Raw genomic sequence first — 25,255 nt, 5'->3', positions numbered from 1 at the left:
TTTTGTAAATCAAGGTCAGCCCTAATCATACATATCAAATGGTAGAAACAGAGCGTTTTAGGCACACTTGGGAGACAGATGCTAGTCTTGTAATTTTCTTTTGTTTACAATGTGCGTATTTTAGTTGGTGGCCAGAATTTTAAATATCGTGCAAAAATGAACAACTTTTGAATTCTGACCTTATTTAAATTGTGAAAAATAATATGAAGTTTTTTAACACGAGGTGCAGAGTGTGCCTAAAAGACGCACCCGGATACCGGAGGGTTAATCAGATGATGTTGTTAAAGAGCAAAAGCTAAACTCTTCATGTTTTTTGTCCAAGGGCAAGTTCATTGTCACTATCAAATACTGAAAACCAATTTACAAAGGACAAAATATAACAAAATAAAAACATTCAACTGTTTAAATGACTTCGTACAGTAGCATTTTTTTTTTTTTTTTAATCTGTTTAAAATCAACTGGAAATGCATGCACGTGTGATGAACATTACGTTTTCACAATACTGTAACATTGTATGTTGAAATATAGCTAGTCTGTTTAACAAACACCTATGGACACAAATGAAACTAAATGAAGTCACTGACATGCATGCCGTCATGCTGAAAAGAAAAAAAAAAAAAAAATCACAACCATTATTAACATTTCACATTATAGCTATTTGGAAAAAAAAAAAAATGGACAATGGAATTTAACCATGACAAATGTCAATGCATGTGGGACAAGTTGGGAGGCAGGGTTGATTTGGTGTTGTCACAGGTTAGAGGGTCAAAGGTCATGATTGTTGTCCACCCCACTGGCTCTCCACAGGCCGTCGGAGGAGCTCCTCTACGTGTCTGGCCACATCCATGGTGTCGTCTAGATCGAAGTCTCCGTCTGCGTCCAGCATAGAGTCGCTCCTGTAACAGGAAACAGAAAAGCAACAGTCTGACACACTGGAAGCACATGATCCAAACACAAACATATGAAGGTGTGGAACGCTTCTGAAACTGAGACCAAATCCACCATGCAGATACTGTTCAAGGTTCTAATAGTTTTGGATTTTTCATTACAATTTAGTTTTATTTAGTTTTGACTTTTTTTCTCTAATTCAGTTAGTTTTAATTCGTTTTTAGAGCAGGTTTGCTAGTTTTTATTTAGTTTTCGTTATTTTCTAAATGCTTAGTTTTAGTTTCTTTATATCTTTTATCTTCTTCACCGTCCCAGACTCTGCTGCTTTCAAACAACTTTAGTCTCCATGTTTCCAGGTAGAGTGAGGACCAGAAGACACCTAAACAACAAGTGACAAGAAGTGACGAACCGTTACATATCAAATAGTGCCAGCAGCTAAAATTGCTTGAGGGAAATAAATTGATTTTATATCAATCCGACATTGACAAAGACGAAAACGAAGGGAATTTTATCCAGAATTTTTATACGTTTCAGTTTGTAAACACACAATACAGTTTGTTAGTTATGGTTTTTTTCTTTAAGTTATAGTTTTTATTTATTTTATTATTATATTTTATTATTAGTTAACGAAAATGTTTTTACAATTCTAGTTTTCGTCATTTCGTTAGTTTTCGTTAACAATAATAACCTTGATACTGTTCAGTGTGATCTCTGTGGCACAACTCATCTGTGCCTCCTGAAAGATTCTGGAGGGCGGTCATCAATTGTATGTCTGACGTATTTAACATTAAGATTCCATTTTGTTCTAAACGTTGTATACTGAGAATATATCCTGAGGATTTCACACATTAAGAAACAAACTAAAGTGTTGGATTTTGGACTGTTGCATGCCAGGAGAGTTATCGCTTTGAACTGGAAGAGCATGGAAGCTCCTTCTATGAAGCAATGGATAAAAGAACTATCAGAGCAAGGTTATTATCGTTAACGAAAACGAACGAAATGACGAAAACTAAAATTGAAAAAACATTTTCGTTAACTGAAATTAATAAAAACTCTAATTAAAAGAAAAAGACGATAACTAACTGAAACTGTATCGTGAGCTTACAAAACTAACTAAAACGTATAAAAATTATGGATACAATTCCCTTCGTTTTCGTCTTTGTCAATGTCGGATTGATATGAAATTAATTTATTTCGCTCCAGCAGTTTTAGCTGGTAACACCATACGACACTTCACAGTCTGTCATGTCTGGTCACTGGTGGTTTCCAGTCGTCTTCTGGTCCCCACTCTACCTGGAACATACAGACTAAAGCTGGACACAGCAGCACAGTCCTGTCTGGGGTTTACTGTAGTGATACATGGGTCGGGTTTTTTTTTTTTTTTTGGCGTACCGTGTGTGTGCGCGTGAGTGACAGAGACAGAGCTGAGCTAAAGGACAGAGTCAGTGTTGAACTAGCATCCAGGTAAAAACTGGAGAGTTTATCACCATGAAAAGACCTTCCAAGCCCTGAACTGCACAGTTTAGAAGAGGAGAAAAGAGGAGGATGAAAACTAATCCAATTACAGAGGTATGGAACCTGTTAGAATGTTCAAAAACGTTTGATGGTACTAGCTACAGCTAGCTGAACTGAACTGAAGCAAAGTTGGCTAATAATGGAACTGGAGATGATTAAGAGATGAGAAATCTGCTAAGGTGTGGTTTACTGCTGAGGAACTGGGTTATATATGTTTATAAGTGGTTTATATATGTTTCTATCTGCTTTAACTGCTGGTTAGCTGGTTTATAATAGGTTCCTATCTGCTTTAACTGCTGGTTAGCTGGTTTATATATGTTTGTATCTGGTTTAACTGCTGGCTGCTTTGTGCATCTCCTCTCATGCTTTGCACATCTTCGCATTGTTTCACGTAAGTGACGTTGTGTATGGATTGCACCCCCCCTCAACCTGCTATAGGGAATTTATACATTGTACGGTACATTGTGTCTCTGCTCAGTCCATGAGCCGCCCTAACCCGACCCCCAAATAAAGTGTCCAGGGTAACCCATATCCGCGCCTCACTAATTTCTTTGAATAGGATGATGAGGAAGATAAATATATGAAATAACTAAAACTAATACTAAAACTAAACTAAACTAAACTAAAACTAAGCATTCAGAAAAAAAACGATAACTAATAAAAACTAACAAACCTGCTCTAAAAACTAATTAAAACTAACTGAATAAGAGAAAAAAAAAGTCAAAACTAATTAAAACTAAACTATAATTAAAAATCCAAAACTATTATAACCTTGTATCAGAGTGCATCGGACTCGAAAGACTGACTTGTATTACCAAAGGAAAACTGGAGGAATTTGTACAATTATGGGAACCTTATCTGAACATTATGGTATCTGGAAAATAGGGACATGTCATACAAATTATCATTGTTTAATTTTATTAATTTTTTTTATTATCATGACTGCTGCATTTTAATATTTTTATCATTATTATTATTTTTTTTTTCTGTACATATATTTACAGCAGTGGCGGCTGCTTGTCTTTCAGACAGGGGAAGCTCATTGTCGGCTTACATCAAAAAAAAAAAAGAGTCAAATTATTTAAACATAAATTCGTCCCTCCGTTCCTTTTTAAGAAAATGGTCAGTGACCTTATCGTACCAAGTAAACAAGAAAAAACGTTGAAATTATGTTAAACTGAAACAACGAAGTACAATGAGTGTGTTTTATTTACAGTGCAAGAAATGAACAAGTCATTTCGTAGTGGTTTCTCTCTCCATTTCACAGCAGAATGTGCGACGGTATTAAACTGAACTGTCAGTGAAGGAGTAGATCTCAAAATAGCTGTCAATCAAACGGGATTCAGCCTTTCGACTGATCATCCAATCAGCATGTAGAAGCCTGGCGTCCAGCCCCAGCCGAGCTCCGCCCACAGCTCCATTCACCCGCAGAGACGCCGAGCGTCCGGGGCGGGACAACATCGTGGCATTTATCCAATTACCGTCCAGTTTTGAGGCCATGAAAAAAACTGTTCCACTCAGTCCCATTGAAGTGCATGGACGCTGAGCGTCTACGGACAAATGCACTGAGCAGAGATCGTATGAGAAAGCAGCGCAACGGGAATGTATGAGAAGTGAACAACATCGAGTCTGTTGGTTTGTGATAAAGCTGATTCTGAACAAACTTGTCTGTGAGATGAACGTGTTCTAACACATTTGTGGTAAATGAAATGTCAACACAACCGTACATATTTAACCATTTAATCTGCGTAATTTTAGGGGAAGCCGAGCTTCCCTTGCAGTCTATGAGAAATCGCCACTGATGTACACAGTTTCATAAGAATATATGTATTTTCTTTATACAGACAGACAGATGGATAGATAGATCAATCGATCGATCATTTGGTGCATGTCTACGCGGTGTGAATGGATGTGTGTATGAGTGATTATGTTGTTTTGATTCATGTTTGTTATGTAAAACTTTAAATACCAATAAAAATGTGGGAAAAAAAAAATCTGTGCCTCCTGATGCTCAGATTTTGACCAGTCACAAGCGTTTTCAGACCCACAACAGGGTTAAATATGCGACTGAAAGCTGTAATTACTGATTACTGATCTGATTCCACTCTGCCATCTGGATGTGATTTTACTGCTGGACTGTGTCTAAATGTGGAAGATTGAAAAAGTAGATTCACTTATTCTTAACAGCATGAAACCACATCAGGTTCACCTGTCTTTACATTCATACTAGTGATTTGGACTGAGAGGAGAATACTGCAGAAAGAAGGTGTGTGTTTTTTTGGGAAGGGGGGCAATCAGAATAACAGTCGTATTAAATCTACGTTTAATGCAATTTAAAATAACATATAGAACATATTGTACAGGAGATAAAATTAATAAATATAACAAAGATACGTCAGGGAGTTGTCTTACATGCAGAATTACAGACTCGTTAATCCATGCATTTTGGGAATGTAGTAAAATTTTAAGGATCTGAATGAATGTAGAACACTGGTTGCCCGAAGTGTGGGGTGTGAAATTTAATATTGATTCATCATTTTGTGTATTTTAACATACGTTACAAGATACAGTGAAGTATCCACATAGGTGGATTATATTTTTTTCATAAACTGTATTGAAAAAACTGATACTTGAGCACTGGAAATCTACCTACGCACCTTCACTGTCACACTGGAAACGAGAGTTGAATTATTATTTGAACATAGAAAAGGCAATAGCCATGGAAAAGAACAAATTAACCCAATTTGAAATTATATGGAGAACAGTTTTAGAAAAATTGATAATGTAAAAGGAACAAAAGTCCATGTACGAGGATGTTGAGGCTGAGCATGTTTGTGAGTGGGGGTTAATTTAATTTGTGTTGTTATTGTGGATATATATATTTATTTTTTGGGGTTTGTTTTGTCGTTTCTTTTTTTGTTGTTGTTGTTTGTTTGTCTCAAGTTGATTTTTATGATTGTCGTTTTGTTTGTTTGTACTCAAGAGTATATGTCTTGGTTTTGGGGACTGAAAAAGTTTAAATAAAATCATATATATATATATATATATATATATATATATATATATATATATATATATATATATATATATACACACACACACACACACACACACACATATATACATATAAAGAATCACAGTCGCAGAAAAAAATTATTAGACCACCCTTGTTTTCTTCAATTTCTTGTTCATTTTAATGCCTGGTACAACTAAAGGTACATTTATTTGGACAAATATAATGATAACAACAAAAACAGCTCATTAGAGTTTAATTTCAGAGCTGATATCTATCCATTTTCCATGGTTTTCTTGATAATAACCAAAATCACTTCAGTTCTTACATTAATAGCTATGGCATTGTATTGACAAAAACAGTGCTTTTAGGCATTGCATGCTTTCTTTTCTGTCTGTTTCAGTCACACGATACACACAGGAGTTAGTACTTGATTGCATAACCATTGTTTTTGATGACTTTTGATGGTCTAATAATGTTTTCCTGTATTATGTATTTTATGGGCTGTCTTGGAAAAGGTGTGTTAACCACTACTGATACAAAGGGTTTCTGACAAACCTGAACTAAAAATGTGCAGTCAGACAGATGTATACTAGACTACATTTCACTGTGCATCAATGTAAGTCAGTATAGATGCATGACAAATTGTGTAATTGTGGCCTTTAATGGGAAGTACCCACTCTTGAGCCATCTTCATGATATTCTGCTCTCCCACAATGCATCCCAGTCATCCTGTTCTTTTATCTAGTAGCAGGTTTTAATTAGAACAATTAGTGCATTATCACCACCTGCTACACTGGAACATGGGCTCAACTGACTTCACTTCACCGACTTCATGGATGTACAGCTGAGGAAAAATGTTGTGCTGAAGGGGACATGATGATTACAACTGTTATTGCATGATTTACAAGGATATGTTTATACAAGTGACTACTGGAGTAAAGCAAGTCCGAGGTATGGAAATTACGCAAATTAATATAATCAATCTCATTTATATCAAACAATTTCACTGGGATTTCTATGTAAACACATGAATGTCAGTTAACATGTGGAAACAGCTGCCAGGTACCCGTTTCCATGGTGATACACCCGGTGAGTACGCGACTATATAATTGCTGATAATAAGCAAACTGCACAGTGTACTACTGTTATAGAAAGGCATTAATGGCTGCAGTAAAGACAACAACATCATCATCATCATCAGCTGATAGGTCAAACCTTTGGCCACGCCCCCAAAGCAGTTACAGCAGGGGTCTCAAACTCATATTCTTTCAGGGGCGACACTCAGCCTGATTTGATCTCCAGTGGGCCAGACCAGTAAAATAATAGCATAAAAACCTATAAATAATGACAACTCCAAATTGTTGTCTTTGTTTTAGTGCAAAAAAACCCATTAGATTATGAAAATACTTACTTTTATAAACTATCCAAACAAAAAGATGTGAATAACCTGAAAAAAAACTGAAATTTCCAAAGAAAAATAAGGGCAATTTAGCAATATTCTGCCTCAACTTATCATTTCTACATGTGCGTTATGGATCGGATCTACAAAGACATTAAACACTGAGTAACAGGCAGAAAATTGTTAAAATTGTGCTTAATTTTCTTTAGACATTTCAGGTTGTTCATATTTGTTCAGGTTATTCATGTTTTATTGTTACAGGGTAGTTTGTAAATGGAAATATTTTCATAATTTAATTCAGTGCTTATTACATATCCTCTTGAGACCCAGCAATGCATTTTTGTCCTCTGTAGGGGACAAAAGTTTCACAGCTTTAATTAAAATAAATAAATTAACCCTTTCATGCATGACTTATGAGAAACTTAATCAAGATTTTTTTATCCTGAGTGTTTTTATTCCTCCTTAGACATGAAAAAAACAAAGTGATTGAAAATTTTCTTATGAACCTATTTTTTATGGAGTTGCAAAAATGTCCACTCAGCTGGACCCCATGTGTTTAATTTTTGAAGCAAAGAATCATGTATTTACTGATATATTGTGTGATAACTATTAAGGCAAGGCAAGTTTATTTGTATAGCACATTTCAGCAACAAGGCAATTCAAGATGCTTCACACAGGACATTGAAATACCACGACAGGAAAAAAGAAACACATTTGAAACATTATAAAAGAAACATGTAAAAGGTGATTAAAAACAGCAAGTAAGAAAACAAGATAAAATAAAAAAATAAATAAAATAAAATGAAATAAAATAAAAACACACACATTAAAGTAAGAATTGCAGTGCAGAGTTTCAAAAGAGAATATAAAATTTAAAAAGTCAAAAGCCTTTTAGTCAAAGGCAGCAGTGAACAGGTGAGTCTTTAACCTGGACTTAAAGAACTCAGACTCTCAGCAGACCTGATATTTTCTGGTAGTTTGTTCCAGATATACAGAGCATAGAAACTGAACACTGATTCTCCATGTTTAGTTTTAGTTTAAATAAAAGCATTTTTAATGCTGCTAATCTGATGCTTTGTCACATTTTAACATACTCTAATATTCAGTCATTACTCACTTCATGAAGGTAACACGCAAAAAAAAAAAAAAAAAAATAAAAAATTGTTAAAAAAAAAAACTGTTAATAACAGTCGAATAATAATAACAAGCAACTGATTTATACTCAAATATGTTAGTGCAGATCAGGTTTATCAAGAACAGCAAAGTTACAGTAATGGTATGAATGTCAGTGTATGAGATGATACATAAGCGTCCACTTTGTTGGTTGATATGGAACTAAAACAACAAAATCCATGAATATACAAGAGAACAGCTGAAGAATAACTGTCCACTGTAGTGACCACCATGCATGAAAGGGTAAAAAAAAAAAAAAAAAAAAAAAAAAGCGTTGTCCACTGCAAAGGACATTCCATAACAAATTAACAATGCATCTGCAAAAACTGTTTCCAATCGAGACCAGTTTCCTGGGTCTCAGGAGGATATTGCAAATGATTGAATAAAACCCTCTTATTCACCTCCCAAAAGGAATTAAATAGAGGCATAAAAAAATAATGTCTTCTACTCTTCTACTTTGATTATTAACCACACATTGTGAAGCCTTTTGTTATAATAGCTCAGTTACTTACATAGGTGGGTATATGCCATAGGTGTGTGGGTGACTGACAGGTGCAGGGGAGGCGCCGTGATCCATATAGGTCTGGTTCCCACTGGTTGGGTCTGGATTGGCTGTAGTAAATCTGTAAATCATCAACACACACACATGACACAGAAGCCAGTCAGCGGTTGAGCATGTTTTCCAGCCTTGGCGGTGTTTATAGCCATTCTGTGTGAACCCACCGCTGAGCCGGGTAGGGAGCGGGGCTCGCTAACTAACAAGACTAACTCTAATGATGAGACGAAGACAAGCTCGCTCAGGAACCCCACATATCCTTAATTGGCCTCCTCCAAATGTAACAGCTAACTAATGGCTGATCTGAATTCAAGATCCAGTTCTTAAAAATTAACTCTCAAATCTAGTTACAGACGGAAAAACTGGTGGGTGGCTGAGAACGCTGAAGGGAAAGATACAGCAGGGATGAAAGGACAAAATGAACGTTACTTACTCTGGCACAACTTGCTTGATTTGCGGCTTCACATAGCCGTCGACTGCTTTGGCTTTGAAGACACAAGCACAGGGAGAGAAAATGACAAATTACACCTTTTAAGACTGTAGACTTCACACTCGCAGCTAGGGGTGTTAGAAAATATCGGTTCTGCAATATATCGCAATATTTCATTTCACAATACTGTATCAATATTAAAAAGTACTGGATCAACATTTTCAGGAATTTATTCAAATGCAGATATGGCAGAGGTTTATTTTGTTTTTTTTTGTTTTCTTTATTGCTTATATCTTAATTATTATTTAACATTGTTTTATTAAATAATGGTTATTTGAAACATCCTAAAAGCACTTTTTACTGTCTGAGAGGCAGATGTTAGTTCCTTTGTTGGGACAAAAATAATGTTCGGATGTTAGTTCTGAACTACTAGAATATGAACATTTGAACAGGATCTTAAACTGTAATGTCTGTAAAATATAATTTAAGTTTGAACACAGGAACATTTTGGGATATAGCATTAGATCCCATTGTGATTAAAAAAAAAAAAGTTTAGTATTTGTACATATTGCTGGTGTAATTCAATTATTCCAGGAAATAATCATTTTTGAAAAAGAAACAAACAAAAAAAATGCAGTTTTAACAGTATCATGATATATCGTATCGTGATCCTAGTATTGTGATTTGTATCGTATCGCCAGATTCTTGCCAATACACCGCCCTAATCGCAGCCACCATATGGAATTTTTTAAAGAAATGGCAGCCTGTACAAACAGAGGGTCCGCTTACACAGGGGTGGGGTGTAATATTTGGAGAAAACCTCATCCTTGGGTCTGTCGGGGTAAAGGAAAAGGAGGTGATTGAGATCGCTGATGCGGTCGGCGAGAGAGCGGATGGAGAAGTCTTTGGTTGTGTAGGGCATGAGGTTCCACACCATCCTCTCCCCTAGAGAAACAAAAAAAAAAAAAAATCAAAAAACAAATCCCAAATAATACATGAAATTTTTAGTTCAGTGTAGATGAAAGAAAATGCAATAGTATCTGCCACTCCTCAACATAGAATCAGGACTCAAATGTTAAAACAAAATACATAATAATAATAATATATGTGACCAAATGCAGAGGAAAGATGTCAGTCACAAAAGAAAAAATATTGCAAAAGACACAAGAAAAAACAAAATGATAACACAAAGTCTGAACTAAACAAAATTAAAATCAGATGTACATGACGACAAATATGGTAAAACTCGGAACAAGAAAATGGTGCAAACAACGCACAAAGATGAAGCTGAAATCAATGAATTGCCTCTATATATGTGCTAAGTTTGAAGTAAATTTTCAACAAAATTGATGTTTTTATAGACGTGAAATTTTGCCCATTTTACGTAAATGGGAGAAAAAATAAATGTAAAAAAATCATAAAAAATTTGAACTTTGACCTACTGTTCCCAAAATATAATGAGATCTATTCTGGGTCACTGGCAATCTATAAACCTAATCTGGTATGAATTCAGTCAATAGTTTTGCTGCTAGAGTGTTAGCAAACTAGAAGCACTCGGAGAGTGCAGACCTCTGCCAAGGCAGATCAGTGCCCCCCCACCCCCGATCACCACCAAAATTTAATCATTTGTTCCTTTTGCCAGTATCAACATTTCCTGAAAATTTCATCCAAATCCATCCATAACTTTTTGAGTTATCTTGCATATGGACAGACAAACAGACAGACAAACAGACAGACAAACCAACATTGACAAAAACATAACCTCCTTGGCAGAGGCAACAAACAAACAAAACCAAAAACAGTACCCCTTGCCTCCCCTTTGGGGGGGGGTAATAATTTAAAAGAAGCAATAGGAGAACAAATAGATTTAGTGAAAGAGATGCAAAAAAAACACATTCAAAAGGCTTTCAGGAGGATAAAACTGAGTTTTGCCTCTTGAGCTGAAATACTCTCTCCACAGTAGCTTATCACACAGTGAATTAACTGACAACTGGAAAAAAAAAAAATGGAGAAAATGATACATTTCAAACTAGAAGCACTCGGAGAGCGCAGACCTCCACAAAGGCAGATCAGTGCCCCGGATTTGGATGAAATTTTCAGGAAATGTTGATACTGGCAGAAGGAACAAATGATTAAATTTTGGTGGTGATTGGGGGGTGGAGGGGCACTGATATTCATTGGTGGAGGTCTGCGCTTTCTTTTCTAGGAGCACTCATAGAGTGCAGACCTCCACCAAGGCAGGTCAGAAATTTTCATCCAAATCCGTTCATAACTTTTTGAGTTATCTTGCGCACAAACAAACAAACCAACACCGACCAAAACATAACCTCCTTGGCGGAGCTAATAAATACCTGCTTTGTTGGGATTTTCTGCCACCCAGGCGATTGTAATTCCTCCAATTTCAGAGTCACTAAAGCGCAAAAGGAAGGTACCGTTGGGTTTGGACATCAGCATGTCTTGAGCCTGTTGCTTGTTCACAAAACCCAAAATGGCTCTAAAAAGAGAAGGAAAACAGGAAAAAAGGTGTTAGAATGTCCACTCTGTCATCTCTTTGGTTTTCATCCTAGATTAAAAAGGATGTGGACTGAAGTATTTCTCAATTGTCAGGACTAAATAAATTGGGTCAGGAAATGTGGTGTTTTTGTACACCATGTCGTCGCTTTGAAAAAGAAACGCTGTTGTTTCTAGTTTTCAGCCAAAAATGTCTTTACCCATCATTCCAGTGTGGTTTGAGATGCTTTTTTGTGAGTTCCATCACACCGTCAAACCACTGCCAAAATGTGAAGTTTCTCCCTGGCAGGCTTTCCTGTAAAGAAAAAGGGGTTTAGGGAGAAAAAAAAAACATCAGCCAATGCAAGCAGTACATCTTTCAAAAGGTTTTCAGATTTCACCTCATCCATCCAGTCCAAAATACAGAGAACATGCACTGCTGTCTACACAATTATACCACTTGTGTTTATCATGTTCCACGTGTGCAGCTGTATAACAAGAGCTGATACTGTGTGTATGCGAGAAAATGAAAGGGTGAAATTATGTGTACATGTGGCCTATATATTGTACAATCATGTGAAGCTGAAACTGGATGTTCCTGTCTAATGAGTGTGGTGATGTGTGGTGAATCGGAGTGTATTTTCTGCCGTCGCCAGCATCTTTAGGCCAGAAAATGTGGCCTTCAGCCGTTGACTATGTAGACAAACAGGCCCATTAAGATGAAGACCTGGCAACCAATGAGGCATTCTCACTCAAGTGCATTACTGAATAGAGCTGCGGGAACAGCGCAAATGGAGCAAAAAGATGTTTATGTATGTATAAATTAGCGGTAAATCGCTCCATGGAGATCGAGCTTGGGGAAATCCCCCTTTAAAGAAAATGTGTGTTTGTTATTTACAGGGAGGAGAAAAAAAAGGGACTTTGTTGTAAATTAAGAGCAATTCTGACCGTTAGACTTACTTGCTTCAATTACTGAGTTGCATAAAAAACACTAGCAAAAAGCTAATAAAAAAGGCAAGTAAGTGAGAAGAGAAAAGCAATAAATAATATAAACAGAATACACAAATAAAGCAGAAAAAAAAACCTCCCTTAATCCATTAAGAGCCAGTGCTACTTTTGTGGCAGTTAAAAAATGAATATTTCTTCTCTCTAACCTTTCTTAAATGTTTATCGCCATATATTACAATATTACCCTTGTATTTTGCATTTTTTTTTTACGTGGAAATCAGGTATTTTCCTAAGATGTTATAAAGCTCAAATTAAAGTTGAGGGTTATTATATCAGAAACAGAGAAACCTGAAGAAAAAGTGACTTTTTCAGCAGAGATATCGATAAATGAACATAAACCAAGCATTTCCATCCTTTGTCATTGAACAAACTCCATGGATTTTACCGATAAACCAGTGTTGTAGAAGATGACAGTGTTTCCATGTTCACTATGTTGCCTCTGAACATCCAAATGGGTCATATCTGATGACCATGAAAAGATGACAAACTGCATTTTACGTGAATTATTTCAACATGTTAATAGGTTTAGTGGTTCAGAAATTATTATACATTTTGGATCAGTAGATGCTTTTGGTCGCCAGTCACTGTTTGGGTCTTTATGAGTTAAATAAAATCTGTTTGTTAAAAAAAAAAAAAAAAAGACATATTCATAAATGAAGACTGGTTCTGACCCTGTTAGACTTTGATAACTTGGTCACAATAATTCAGTTACATACAAAAACACTCTTGAAAAAACACTAGCAAAAAAGAAAAAGGAAAGTAAATGTGAAGAGATAAAATCAATAAAGAATATAAATAGAACACACTAATAAAGCAGAAAAAACCTCCCTTAAATTAAATCTGTGTTTGTTAAAAAAATGGACATTATCGTAAATACAATACCCTGTTAAACTGGGACCAGGTCATCGTCATGTTCCGGTAGTCCCTCGGGGTTGTTGCTAGAGCTGCTGAAGGCTTTTTGAGCCAGGAAGACCAGGTTCTCCTCAGAAAGACCCCGGTTACTCTGCACCTCCGCCTTGTACTTGATGTTGATTGCGTCACAGAGCTGAGGCCAAAGCACCTTATCAGGCACGAGGAAAGGCACCCGTCCCTGTAGACGCACATGAGACAACATGTCAAGAAAAGCAGCATCATAACGGAATATTCCACAGATAAAAACAAGCAACACCTGGCTTTTCAACACTATGTAACACCTTATGTCAGCAATGTTGGACTATATTACAAGTAGAAAGGAACTGTTTCAGATACTTCCACACAGGCAAAAGAAAACCCCACCAGGAAATAACAAAAAATACAGATACTGAATGTTCAAGACCAAAAAGCATGTTTGAGCAGATGTAAATATTTGGAAGTTTATTTTCGCAATCTCAAAAAGTTTGGTAATGGACATTTACAGTAGTTTCTGATAATAAATATGCTTAACAACTACAAGTTTGTTTTTTCTTTTACTAAAACACATTGTTTTACGCATTTATTATTTATAATAATGATCATTAATTGCCAGATATTGAAAGTTAAGTTCTTACTGAAAACAAAGTCAAAAGAATTAGCAAAAAGACCTTTTCTGACACTTTTATTGGGAAGAAAACCTGTTCTAATGGCAGTCTTAAAACTGTTAGGCTGGAACAAGTAATTTAACCCTAACTAATGTAGGTTTCTCATTTCTAAACAACCATGACTTTGACAGAAAGCATAAAGCAGTGTTTTTCAACCTTGGGGTCGGGACCCCACGTGGGGTCGCCTGGAATTCAAATGGGGTTGCATGAAATTTCTAGTGGCTGATAAAAAAAAGGAAAAAAAACTTACTAATAAAAAAAAAAATATGGTGAGTTGACAGAGACAATCCCAATCCACAAAAGACATGACAAACTGTGAAGCTGAAACTGAAGCACTGTGGTACTGTTTATCTGTCAAATGTTCATTGTGGTCAGTTCCAGATGCTGCAGCTCTTTCATAATTCACAGTTTAAGTTCTTGTTTGTTCAGTATTAATTGTCAGCCTTGTCAATCCAAGCTGGACTGACTGTACATATCCTGACCAAGGAAAATCAAATTCTCACTTTGTGCAGTAATCTACACCTGGCTTTTCTGCCTCTGTCCATAATAATATACATTATACAGACTAAATGGCATCTAAAATTAGCAATTATTTATAACATAATATAGCAAACTATCACATGATCAAAAACAAATTAATTTTAGCAAAAAATGTCTATGTTTTGTCTGGGGTCACCAGAAATTAGTGATGTTAAAATGGAGTCACGAGACAAAAAAGGTTGGGAACCACTGGCATAAAGATTGGTATGTGTTTTAGTGGGAAAAGGTCATGGGGTCTAATGAGTCCAGATCGACCCTGTTCCACAGACAGAGATGAAGTGATTACCCATCATGCCTAGTGCTTACAGTGCAAATCTCTGGGGCAGTGTTATGATCTGGGGTTGCTTCAGTTGGTCAGGTCTAGGTTTACAACAGTATCTGTCCGAAAAATAAGGTCAGTGAGAACCTGAATATACTGAATGAGCAGATGTGAACATCAGTGGATTTTTCTTTGCTGATGACACTAGCGTATTCTAGACAACAATATCAGGAGTCCTTGGGATCAAAAAGAAAAGAAAGGAGCATGGGACATCATTTTTCCAGAGTCCGACCTGAACCCCATTGGGAATCTTTGGGATGTGATGAAGAAAACTTTAAACAGTGGTTCATTCTCCATCATCAATACAAGATCTTGGTGATAAATTAACACAACTTTGGATGGAAATAAATGTTGAATAAGCGTTGAATTGCATACACAATGTAACAGCAAAATAAATCCTGTAATCACAGCTTAAGGCGGTCCAATGAAATACTGTGTGTGGGACTTTTTGTGCAGCCTGTTTGTTTATATAAATTTATACCCGCATTCATGCAGATGTGTGACAAATTACAAGCAAAATCTGATGGGTGTCGTTTTGTAGAGGACAACCATGGTCCCATTCATGGGGTGTAATGGTTCACTGAATGGTTTGATAAGAATGAAAATGACATGAAGGATATGCTGTCACCAGATCTTAAAACATTTGGAAGATTTTGGACCAATGACTTGGACTACCGTCAACAAAACACCATAAGAGGGATCATCTTTTGGAAGAGTTGTATTCAACTCTGCAGTGCAGATCACAGACGGGGAGAATCAAAGCTGCAGCGCACTGATGGGAACCGCTGCAGGGGTTTTTCCAGTTCTTAACAAACATTCAGATGGGAAATCCTCAAGGGACAGACAATTTTCTAAGTAGTGGCTTTTGATTTGTAACATGTATAACATTTTTTTTCCTAACGTCAAGACCCTCAATAAATACTGCTACCCTGGTGGAGAAGCCCTCTGGTGGAATACTTGTATATATTCTCAAGGGCGGTCAAAATTAACGTGGATTAATCCTTCATCATGATTAATCTGATTAAAAATTTTACAGCAATTAACCCATCTGCAGCACAGAATGACTCTGAACATCTCTGCCAATGCATATGGGGCAGTTTGTCCAAGCAGACCAGTGGTTATTTCTCAAAGACTGCAAGGGAAGCTCAGCTTCCCTAAAATTACGAAAATTAAAATGGTTAAATATGTACGGTTGTGCTGACATTTCATTGACTACAAATGTGTTAGAACACGTTCATCTCACAGACGAGTTTGTTCAGAATCAGCTTCATCACAAATCAACAGATTTGATGTTGTTCACTTCTCATACATTCCTGTTGCGCTGTTTTCTCATTTGATCTATGGTCAGTGCATTTGCCCGTAGAAGCCTGGCGTCCATGCACTTCAAGTGGAACAGTTTTTTTCATTGCCCCAAAACTGGACAGTAATTGGATAAATACTACGATGTTGTCCTGCCCCCAGACGCTCGGCGTCTCTGGGGGTGAATGGAGCTGTGGGTGGAGCTCGGCTGGACTGGACGCCAGGCTTCTACATGCTGATTGGAGGATCAGTTGACAGGCTGAATCCCATTTGATTGACAGCTACTTTGAGATCAACTCCTTTACTTGACAGAGTTCAGTTTAATACCATCGCGCACTCTGCTGTGAAATCGAGAGAGAAACCACTACGAAATTAATAGTTCATTTCTTGCACTGTAAATAAAACACACTCATTGCAGTTCCTTGTTTCAATTTAACATAATTTCAACATTTTCAGGTCACTGACCATTTTCTTAAAAAGGAACGGACAACAATTTATGCTTAAATAACTTGACTTTTTTTTTTTTTTATGAAAGCTGACAATGAGCTTCCCCTCTCTGAAAGATGAGCAGCTGCCACTGAAGTTGAGTTAGCATCACACATGCACAAATGGGAAGTTGATCCGGTAGTGACAGGCAGCAGAACCAACCCATAAAGATGGAAGACCCTAAACAGCACGTTGGCCCTCTGGATGGAAATATAAGGACAAAAAACCCCCAAGAGGAAACATAAAGTATTATGCACACTCTGTAAGAAGGAGTTTTCTTATCACCGAAGCACTTCCAGCTTAAGATACCACATTAATGCAAAGCATATGTTGGTCGGGGATTCTGGTAGCACTTTGGCTAATGCATCAAACGTGCGACAAACATGTTAAGCGTATATATATTCCCTTCTTTTTTGAGCCTGTTTGGTCATGCAAAATGAAACGTGATTAATATAGATTAAAAATGAATGACATTTAATTGTGATTAATTGAAATGAATCCACAGCGACCCTGTGATTAATCTGATTAAAAAATTGTAATCGTTTGACAGCACTAATATTCTCACATGGTACATTTGAATCTTGTTTGTCCCACTGATAAAGGCCAGCAGGCTGAAAGGCATTGGGGCTCAGTGAGGTCCACTGAGACACGCCATAATTAATAAAGGTGTTTTAAAATTATAAGATAGTTCTTTGGTTTTTGTATTTTTTGTGCATTGACAATCCCTTCATCAAAGAGCACCTCTTTTATTATTTTTCAGGACCATTTTTCGTTACTGCCTGGAGTTCCATGAAGCATTCCACTTTACCATTTGTTCAAACTACTGCTGCGTGTCTATACTGTAGGCATAAAACTGACAAGATCATCAATAATTCTAAAACCTGTTTTACTTGTTTTACTTAACAACTGTAATTTTCTTCAATCACATAATTATAGTTGCACATTGTAAATGAGGTGGCAATCATAACCGCCCGCAGCAGGCAAAAACCCTGTTCTGGCAGCACGTGGAGGCCCAACACCTGACTCATATACTCTGTTGGTTTTCCTTTTAATTTTTGCAGCCATTGTTATATATAGAAGTGGTTCTCAAACTTTTTACAGAGGAGTACCTATGTCCTGAAACATATTTTTTCTGCAAAGTACCCCCAACTGTCATTTAAGCATTTTTGATTGAAAAAATTATGCAAAATTGTTCCTGTGCCAAAGATGTCTGTTTTATTTTCAAATCTTTGTAAACAAACAACATATATTTAACTTTAATATATTAAAAATAACAAATCTTTGTAATATAAATTGAAAAGTGTCCTCTTTCATAGATAAGAAAAATAAATGACTTGGTTATTAATGAATAAATGAACCTTTCATTAACAATAAGATAATTACTTAATTACTCAAACTCATCTTGAATAATATAAAATAGAAATGTTCTTAGAATGTTTCTAAAGCTTGGGGGGGGGGGGGCTCTGGGTTGTTAAAAATGTTGATATGAAATAAGGTCAGGAGTGTCAATTTTATTATATGAATGTATTTATTGTGTTTTATATTTCAGCATTAATTCTCACTATTTTATTAATTTTTATTTATTAATTTTATTTTATTTTGGATTCAGTACATAGTAACTTATTTAATGTATTTTTCCCAAAATTTCAAGTACCCCCTAGGCATCTACCAAGTACCCCTGGGGGTACACATACCCCCATTTGACAAAGACCAATATATATGATAGATTATACAGAACAGAATGAAAATACAAGTAATGATGTTTCCTTGAAATGTTAATTAACAGCAAAATTTATGTGATAAGAAGTCTTTTGTCTAGATCAGCGTTATTCTTATGATTAAAAACATGTCACATTTTTTACACATAGACCCTGTTGACATGTTCATAAAATGGTTCAATCAATATACATTTTCTGCTTATAAAAATGATGGGTAATTATGGGTGTTTTTTGATAACATGCACAAAAAAACTCACCGGCTCTGCAAAAGCATTGTCCCACAAGACGGTAGCTGTGGCATTATTGTCTTGGCTACCGTGAACTATCACCACTACAGGTAGTGATAATGTCTGTTAAGAAAAAGAAAAAAGAGGGGAGAGCATTAACACAAGAACGCTACAATAAAAACTGTCACACACACAAAAAAATCTCCTTCATTGTATTTCTATTAAGTGCAATTGTATTGAATGGCATAAGCACAGAGGAGGGGGTGGAGCTTGTGTCAGATTTCACCAGATGCTTTATTCTGTTATTCCTGCATATTATTCTATCAGTCCTTATATGTTAAATGTGTTGTTATGATGAGCTTTAATAGCACCGCTAAAGAAAATGGTCCAAAGCGTTCAGAAAGACAAGAGATGACAATTAGAAATGAGGAGAATGAAGGTAAAATTCAAGCTTTGAGAATGCACTGATGGCCATGATTACGAGACTATGAATGGATAATGTCAAACATAATGACAGTGTATTTTTCTACCTTTTCTCTCTGGACCCACTTACCTTCACTTGAAAGACAAGCTCATTGCCTCCGACACTAAATTGAGACTCGAACAGAATGGTGAATTTCTCTTCTGTGACAGATTCTGCTCCTCGCCTATCCGATCGCTTAATCCTCTTCAATGACTACATGTGAGATGACAGATCGAAGAGGGAGATGTAAGTACACTTTACATACACAGAGGCTGAAAAATGCACTTATCATACACCACATGCATGCATAATTCACTTTGAGCAAGATGACATGGCTCATGTGTAAATAATAGATGGACCGTTTGAGAATAGTTACTGGTCTACTGAAGGTACACATTTTCTGTGTTACTGTTTAGTTGATATGGGTTTTTGCTGTACACACTGTACTGGAATACCCACATCATAAATAATGTCACAAGACTACAATGATGGACAGACAGAACAGATATATAACCAGGCAAAAAGATTAAAGAGTAATATACACATTTATAGTTAAAGACTGCCATTATAACAGGCCGCCTGGCTTTTCTTTGCAATAAAAGTGTCAGAAAAGGTCTTTTTTGCCAGTTCTTTTTCACCTTTGTTTGCAGGAAGAACTTAACTTTCAATATCCCGCCATTAACTGTCATTATTATAAATAATGAATGCTTAAAACAGTGTGTTTTAGTAAAAAGAAAAAAACAGACTTGAAGTTTTTAAGCGTATTTATCATCAGAAATAACTGTAAATGTCCTTAATGAAACTTTTTGAGATTGAAAAAATAAACTTTCAATTATTTTACATCTGTTCAAACATATTTTTTGGTCTTGAACACTCAGTAACCATGTTGTGACTTCATATTTTTTGTTATTTCCAGGCGTTTTCTTTATGCTTTCTGTCAAACTCATGAGTGTTTAAGAAATGAGAAACTACAATAGTTAGGGTTAAAATACTTGTTGCAGTGTAACCCTTTTAAGACTGCCGTTATAACAGGCAAACTAGGTTTTCTTTTCAATAAAAGTGTCAGAAAAGGTCCTTTTTGCCAATTCTTTTGCACCTTTGTTTTCAAGAAGACCTTAACTGTTAATATCTGGCCATTAATTATCATTATTATAAATAATAAATGCTTACAACAGTGAACAGTTGGGAAGGATAGGCAAAAAAAAATAAGCTTTTGCTTCTAGCCTATTCTTTTTTTGGTTTTTATGTTATTACAGTTGATGCACTGAGTACAATGATCGATATAAAACCAAAAATAAAATTCATTCATTCATTCATAAAACAGTGTGTTTTAGTTAAAACGAAAAAAACTGACTTGAAGTTTTTTAGCATATTTTTCATGAGAAATAACTGTAAACTTTTGAGATTACAAAAATAAACTTTCAACTATTTTACATCTGTTCAAACATACTTTTTGGTCTTGAACATTCAGTATCCATATTATGGCTTCATAGTTTTTGCTATTTCCAGGCGTTGTTTTAGCCTGTGTGGAAGTCTCAGAAACTTTGCTGCCATTAAGTGTCATATAGTGCCAGAAAGTGCAGGATCTCAGCTTTCCCATGCCATTTGAATTTTGTGGATAGCTCCAATGTTTCAGGAGTTGCAGTCAGTTAAATGCTGTAAAGTGCAAAATTCCTTACCTGAGAGAACACCATTGTTAAAGGGTTAAATAGTCTTTCAGTATTTTTCTTGAGGCACTTTCTATAATGCTACGTTGATGCTGTTTCCTTAAGCCAAACTTATAAAATCACTCATTTATATCAGGACTCACCATGTTTCTAAAGTGTGCACTGAGAGTGCCTGTAGTCTGATGATACTCCATCACACAGTTATTGTTGAGAATTTCTCCACTGCTGTCACTGAAAGAGGCAAATGAAAACCAACCAGTGAGTCAATTAGCTTCACTCTGCACTGTGGCATACTTGAGTCTTGATAAGTAAATTTATCAAAAATAAAGTTAAAATTGTGTTTATTCGAAATGCAAAAATTAAGTAAAACCATGCAGTGTACAGGAATGAAATTCATGGTTGTATTATATGTAATTGTTTTAACCCTGACCACGTGTGTTGACGTTGCAGGCAGATGTTTGGGCTGTGGACTGGGTGTCATAAACAAGTAGCTTAACTGAGAAACAACACATGATGGCTGAGCTATTGAACTGTTCTTCATTTTAACCACTGTCTATCTGGCTGCCTTACGCTCTTGGAAGGTTTCTATTAGTCAAAAGGAATGTGGAACGATGCTGTAGAACAGGCTAAATGTGGATTCTCCATCCACACCATAGATTCCTCGGAGGCATTGTTCAAGTTCCAGCCATGTCTCTGTGGTGAGGTCTGGAAACACACGAGCCCAGAGTTCATCTCGGGTCCCACTGAGACTATGACTCCTTATCTCAATGGCGCCATGGACGCTCATTGCTTAAGGATGTGCGGACTGTAAAAATGTGCTGTTTCCTCCAATTTGAATAAGCATCTACACCAAAAAATTATATTTATGGGCTAATTAAAATCACCCAGGAATAAACCACAGCAGCCGTCAATGGATTCAATGCCTTATTAACAAGTTCCCATAGATAAGGTCAAAAGCGTGAGAAGGCCGACCCCAAAATAGAGGAAATTAGGCTAAGATTTAGATAGAATTTTGGTGATTCTTTGGGCAGGATCCTCAGGAAATTGAGGTTCACACAAGAAATACCACAAGAAATGCAACACAATAACTATAAAAAACAGTAGTGAAAAACTGCAAATGCACATTGGAAGGTACTAGTAGAAACAAGTGGAAAAGTTGTAATAATAAAAACAAGTAGCTTATTATGTTATAATATTATGATACTATAGTATGCACAATATGCACATATATATCAAGGTTATTACCGTTAACGAAAATGAACGAAATGATGAAAACTAAAATTGAAAAAACATTTTCGTTAACTGAAATAAATAAAAACTATAATTAAAAGAAAAAAATGATAACTAACTGAAACTGTATTGTGTGCTTACAAAGCGAACTAAAACGTATAAAAATTATGGATGAAATTCCCTTCGTTTTCGTCTTTGTCAATATTGATATAGGATAGAACATGTGAAAATTTTGTCTAAGATCAGCGGTATAAGAGAGGTATAGGAGTCAGGAGGCCAACGGTGAAAGTATGGAAAGTTTCAGTTTCGTTTTCATGTAAGGGATGTTGTGTATGGATCGCACCCCCACCTACATTACCCCTCTAACCTGCTATAGGGAATGTATCCATGGTACTGTACATATGTTTGTGTCTGTGCTCAGTCAGAGTCGCCCTAACCCCACCCCCCAAATAAAATGTCCAGGGTAACGTCACTTATTTCTGTGAATAGGATGGAAGATAAAATATATGAAAAAACTGAAACTAATACTAAAACTAAACTAAACTAAACTAAAACTAAACATTCAGAAAAACAACAGCCAATAAAAACTAGCAAACCTGCTCTAAAAACTAATTAAAACTAACTGAATTCGAGAAAAAAAAGTCAAAAGTAAATAAAACTAAACTATAATTAAAAATCCAAAACTATTATAACCTTGATAGAGATAGAACGATAGATAGATAGAACGATAGATCGAACGATAGATCGATTGATAGATCAATAGATAGATATACACACACAAACACACTACCAGTCAAAAGTTTGGACACCCTGTATTTTCATGACTATGTACATTGTAGATTCTCACTGAAGGCATCAAAACTATGAATGAACACACATGGAATTATGTAGTTAAAAAAATGTGTCAAAACTTATTTTAGAATTTAGATTCTTCAAAATAGCTACCCTTTGCTTTGATTACTGCTTTGCACATTCTTGGCATTCTCTCCATGAGCTTCATGAGGTCGTCACCTGAAGTGTTTTCCAACAGTACTGATGGAGTTCCCAGCGATGCTGAGCACTTGTTGACCATCTGTGGTCCATCCCATGTCATTTAAATGAGAAGGTGAGTCCAAACTTTTGACTGGTAGTGTGTATATACATATATAGTTTAATAATTACAGGATATAAGTTATACTAAAGTGTTAGCAGTAATAGTAATATCACATATAATATAATATAATATAGCAGTAAAATACAAGTAATAATAATAACTTACTTCCTTGTGTTCTCGTTCTTTAGCAGTGCCTTGGCTTGCTGTTCACTAATGATGGTGGCTTTGACCTGTGGGGGGTTCATGTGCACGTTGAGCTTCCCCCCCACTAGGAGGCGCACCGTTGCGGCGAACTTGGTTTGGGTTTTCAGCACCTGTGGAGGCTGTTTCTCAATGATGAATGTGCTGTGAATGGAAAAAAGAATCCTTACAGTGAATGGCAGAAAGCCTTGTTGCTAAAGTGGTTTGAATGGTTTGGTTCATTTACAAGCATTTTTATTGCCTGGAACTGTAACTTCTAAAATTTTGGCCTGGAGGCTTTGCTAAACAGTATCCAGTGTTTCTTATGAATCCTTGAATCAGTGAGCAATAATCCATTTGACATGGTGTTAAAAATATGTCCTTTTTTTTATATAGACAATTATGGTTTGATGTGTTCAATTTGGTTCCCGTGTGTCTTATCAGTGTGGTTGTGTAACTTTGATTCAACAGGCTTATGAAACTTTATACATAAAGTGTTTTGGTGAAAAATGTTACATAAGTGTGTAGTACAATGAAAACTACACAGGGAACATTAAAGCAGTGCTGACCTTCAGATGTGAGAACATTAGCCTTTGAAAATGACCTTACCTGTAACCATGCACACTAATGAAAGGTCAGGAAAGTAATCACTGTTCATTTAACCAACAGGGTTAACAATTACTTCCTTTTTGTTTTTCCTGACAGTGTTGGGTTGCTTTTCCCCACATACTGTCCTTTTGATTACCGCATTAACACAAAAATGGGGAAGAAAAGTGAGACTGCAGATAGAGCCTAATGATTAAGCCTGCAGGCTCAAAGGGAGATGGAAAGTAAACACATACTGTTCTTATGTACCTACAAGCCCTCCAGCTGGCCTGTAGCTCAGCTAAGTGGTGATGAAACACTCTCCCATTCCCAGCCTACAACCTCTTAGGGCTTCAGGGTAATATAGAGAGGTTGTTGTTGAGGAAACAAACCCTGGGCTTGTACTGTGCGTGATAACGTCACCATCTGGGTGAAAGCTTGTCTGTGGCCAATCAGAAATCGCTGTGACAGTGACATAGTTTTTCAATTTGGGTCCTGCATTACGGGGTCCCTGCAGGGACTATCTTCTTGGAAAGTGGAGAGGACACTGTCAAAACTTCTCATTAGTTACTGTGAAGAGATCCACGTAAAGGCTAAAAGACCCTGGCAGATGTGCCTTTGAGCCAAAAAAAAAAAATCTATTCAACAAAGGTTTCATGTGCTTTTTCCTCTTCTCTTCAGATACAAGTTGTCTCTACAGGTTTCTCTGAGTGCATTAACTTCCATTAAGATTGAGTACATTTGCAATCTGTCTTGACTCCTTAGTCTTCCCTTTTCCTCATGTGAGTAGTCGTCAAGCCTTCTTCTCTTCCACTTGTGATTTAATTTCATATGGAGTGAATGGAGGTGTCATTACATAGTGGGCTGAATGTGGTTCCTGTACTGGCTCACCATTAGATCCAGTCTCAAGACATGTGGGCAGTGCATAATTTAACTTCAGTTTTATTACCTAGACCACAGGTGTCAAACTCATTTTCTTCCGGGGGGCCACATTCAGCCCACTTTAATCTGAAGTGGGCCGGACCAGTAAAATAATAGCATGATAACCAATAAATAACTCCAAATGGTTTTACTTCAAAAAATAACATTTAATTATGCCAATATTTTACACTGAAAAACTATCCAGACAAAAAGGATGTGAATAACCTGAAAAAAAAAAAAGGAATTTGTTAAGAAATATAAGTACAATTTTATCAATATTATGCCTCGACTTATCATTTATACATATGCATTATAGGTCAGATCTACATCAAACATTAGTAACAGGCAGAATATTGTTAAAATTGCACTTAATTTTCTTTCGACATTTCAGGTTGTTCATATTGTTCAAGTTATTCACATTTTAAAGGATAGTTTAACCTAAACATTTTCATAATGTAATGTTTTTTGCACTAAATCAAAGAGAAAAAATTGGTGT

General features: G+C 36.1%; 1 protein-coding gene across 1 annotated transcript in view; it reads right to left on the bottom strand.

Moving 5' to 3' along the window:
- Positions 1-307: 307 nt before the first annotated feature.
- LOC115423493 (signal transducer and activator of transcription 5B-like) overlaps positions 308-25,255 on the bottom strand; it is a 172,266-nt gene continuing 147,318 nt past the window's right edge. The window contains 12 exon segments of the mRNA XM_030140332.1: positions 308-896; positions 8,504-8,614; positions 8,981-9,032; positions 9,767-9,922; positions 11,329-11,471; positions 11,689-11,783; positions 13,358-13,400; positions 13,402-13,565; positions 18,651-18,743; positions 19,174-19,296; positions 20,894-20,981; positions 23,239-23,418. Of these exon segments, the coding sequence (XP_029996192.1) occupies positions 773-896; positions 8,504-8,614; positions 8,981-9,032; positions 9,767-9,922; positions 11,329-11,471; positions 11,689-11,783; positions 13,358-13,400; positions 13,402-13,565; positions 18,651-18,743; positions 19,174-19,296; positions 20,894-20,981; positions 23,239-23,418 (1,372 nt within the window). The 3' untranslated portion in view covers positions 308-772.

Source organism: Sphaeramia orbicularis, chromosome 8 (assembly GCF_902148855.1).
Source record: "Sphaeramia orbicularis chromosome 8, fSphaOr1.1, whole genome shotgun sequence".
Lineage (NCBI taxonomy): Eukaryota > Metazoa > Chordata > Actinopteri > Kurtiformes > Apogonidae > Sphaeramia > Sphaeramia orbicularis.
Note: the sequence above shows the minus strand (reverse complement) of the source record. Positions and strands in the feature narration are given on the sequence as shown.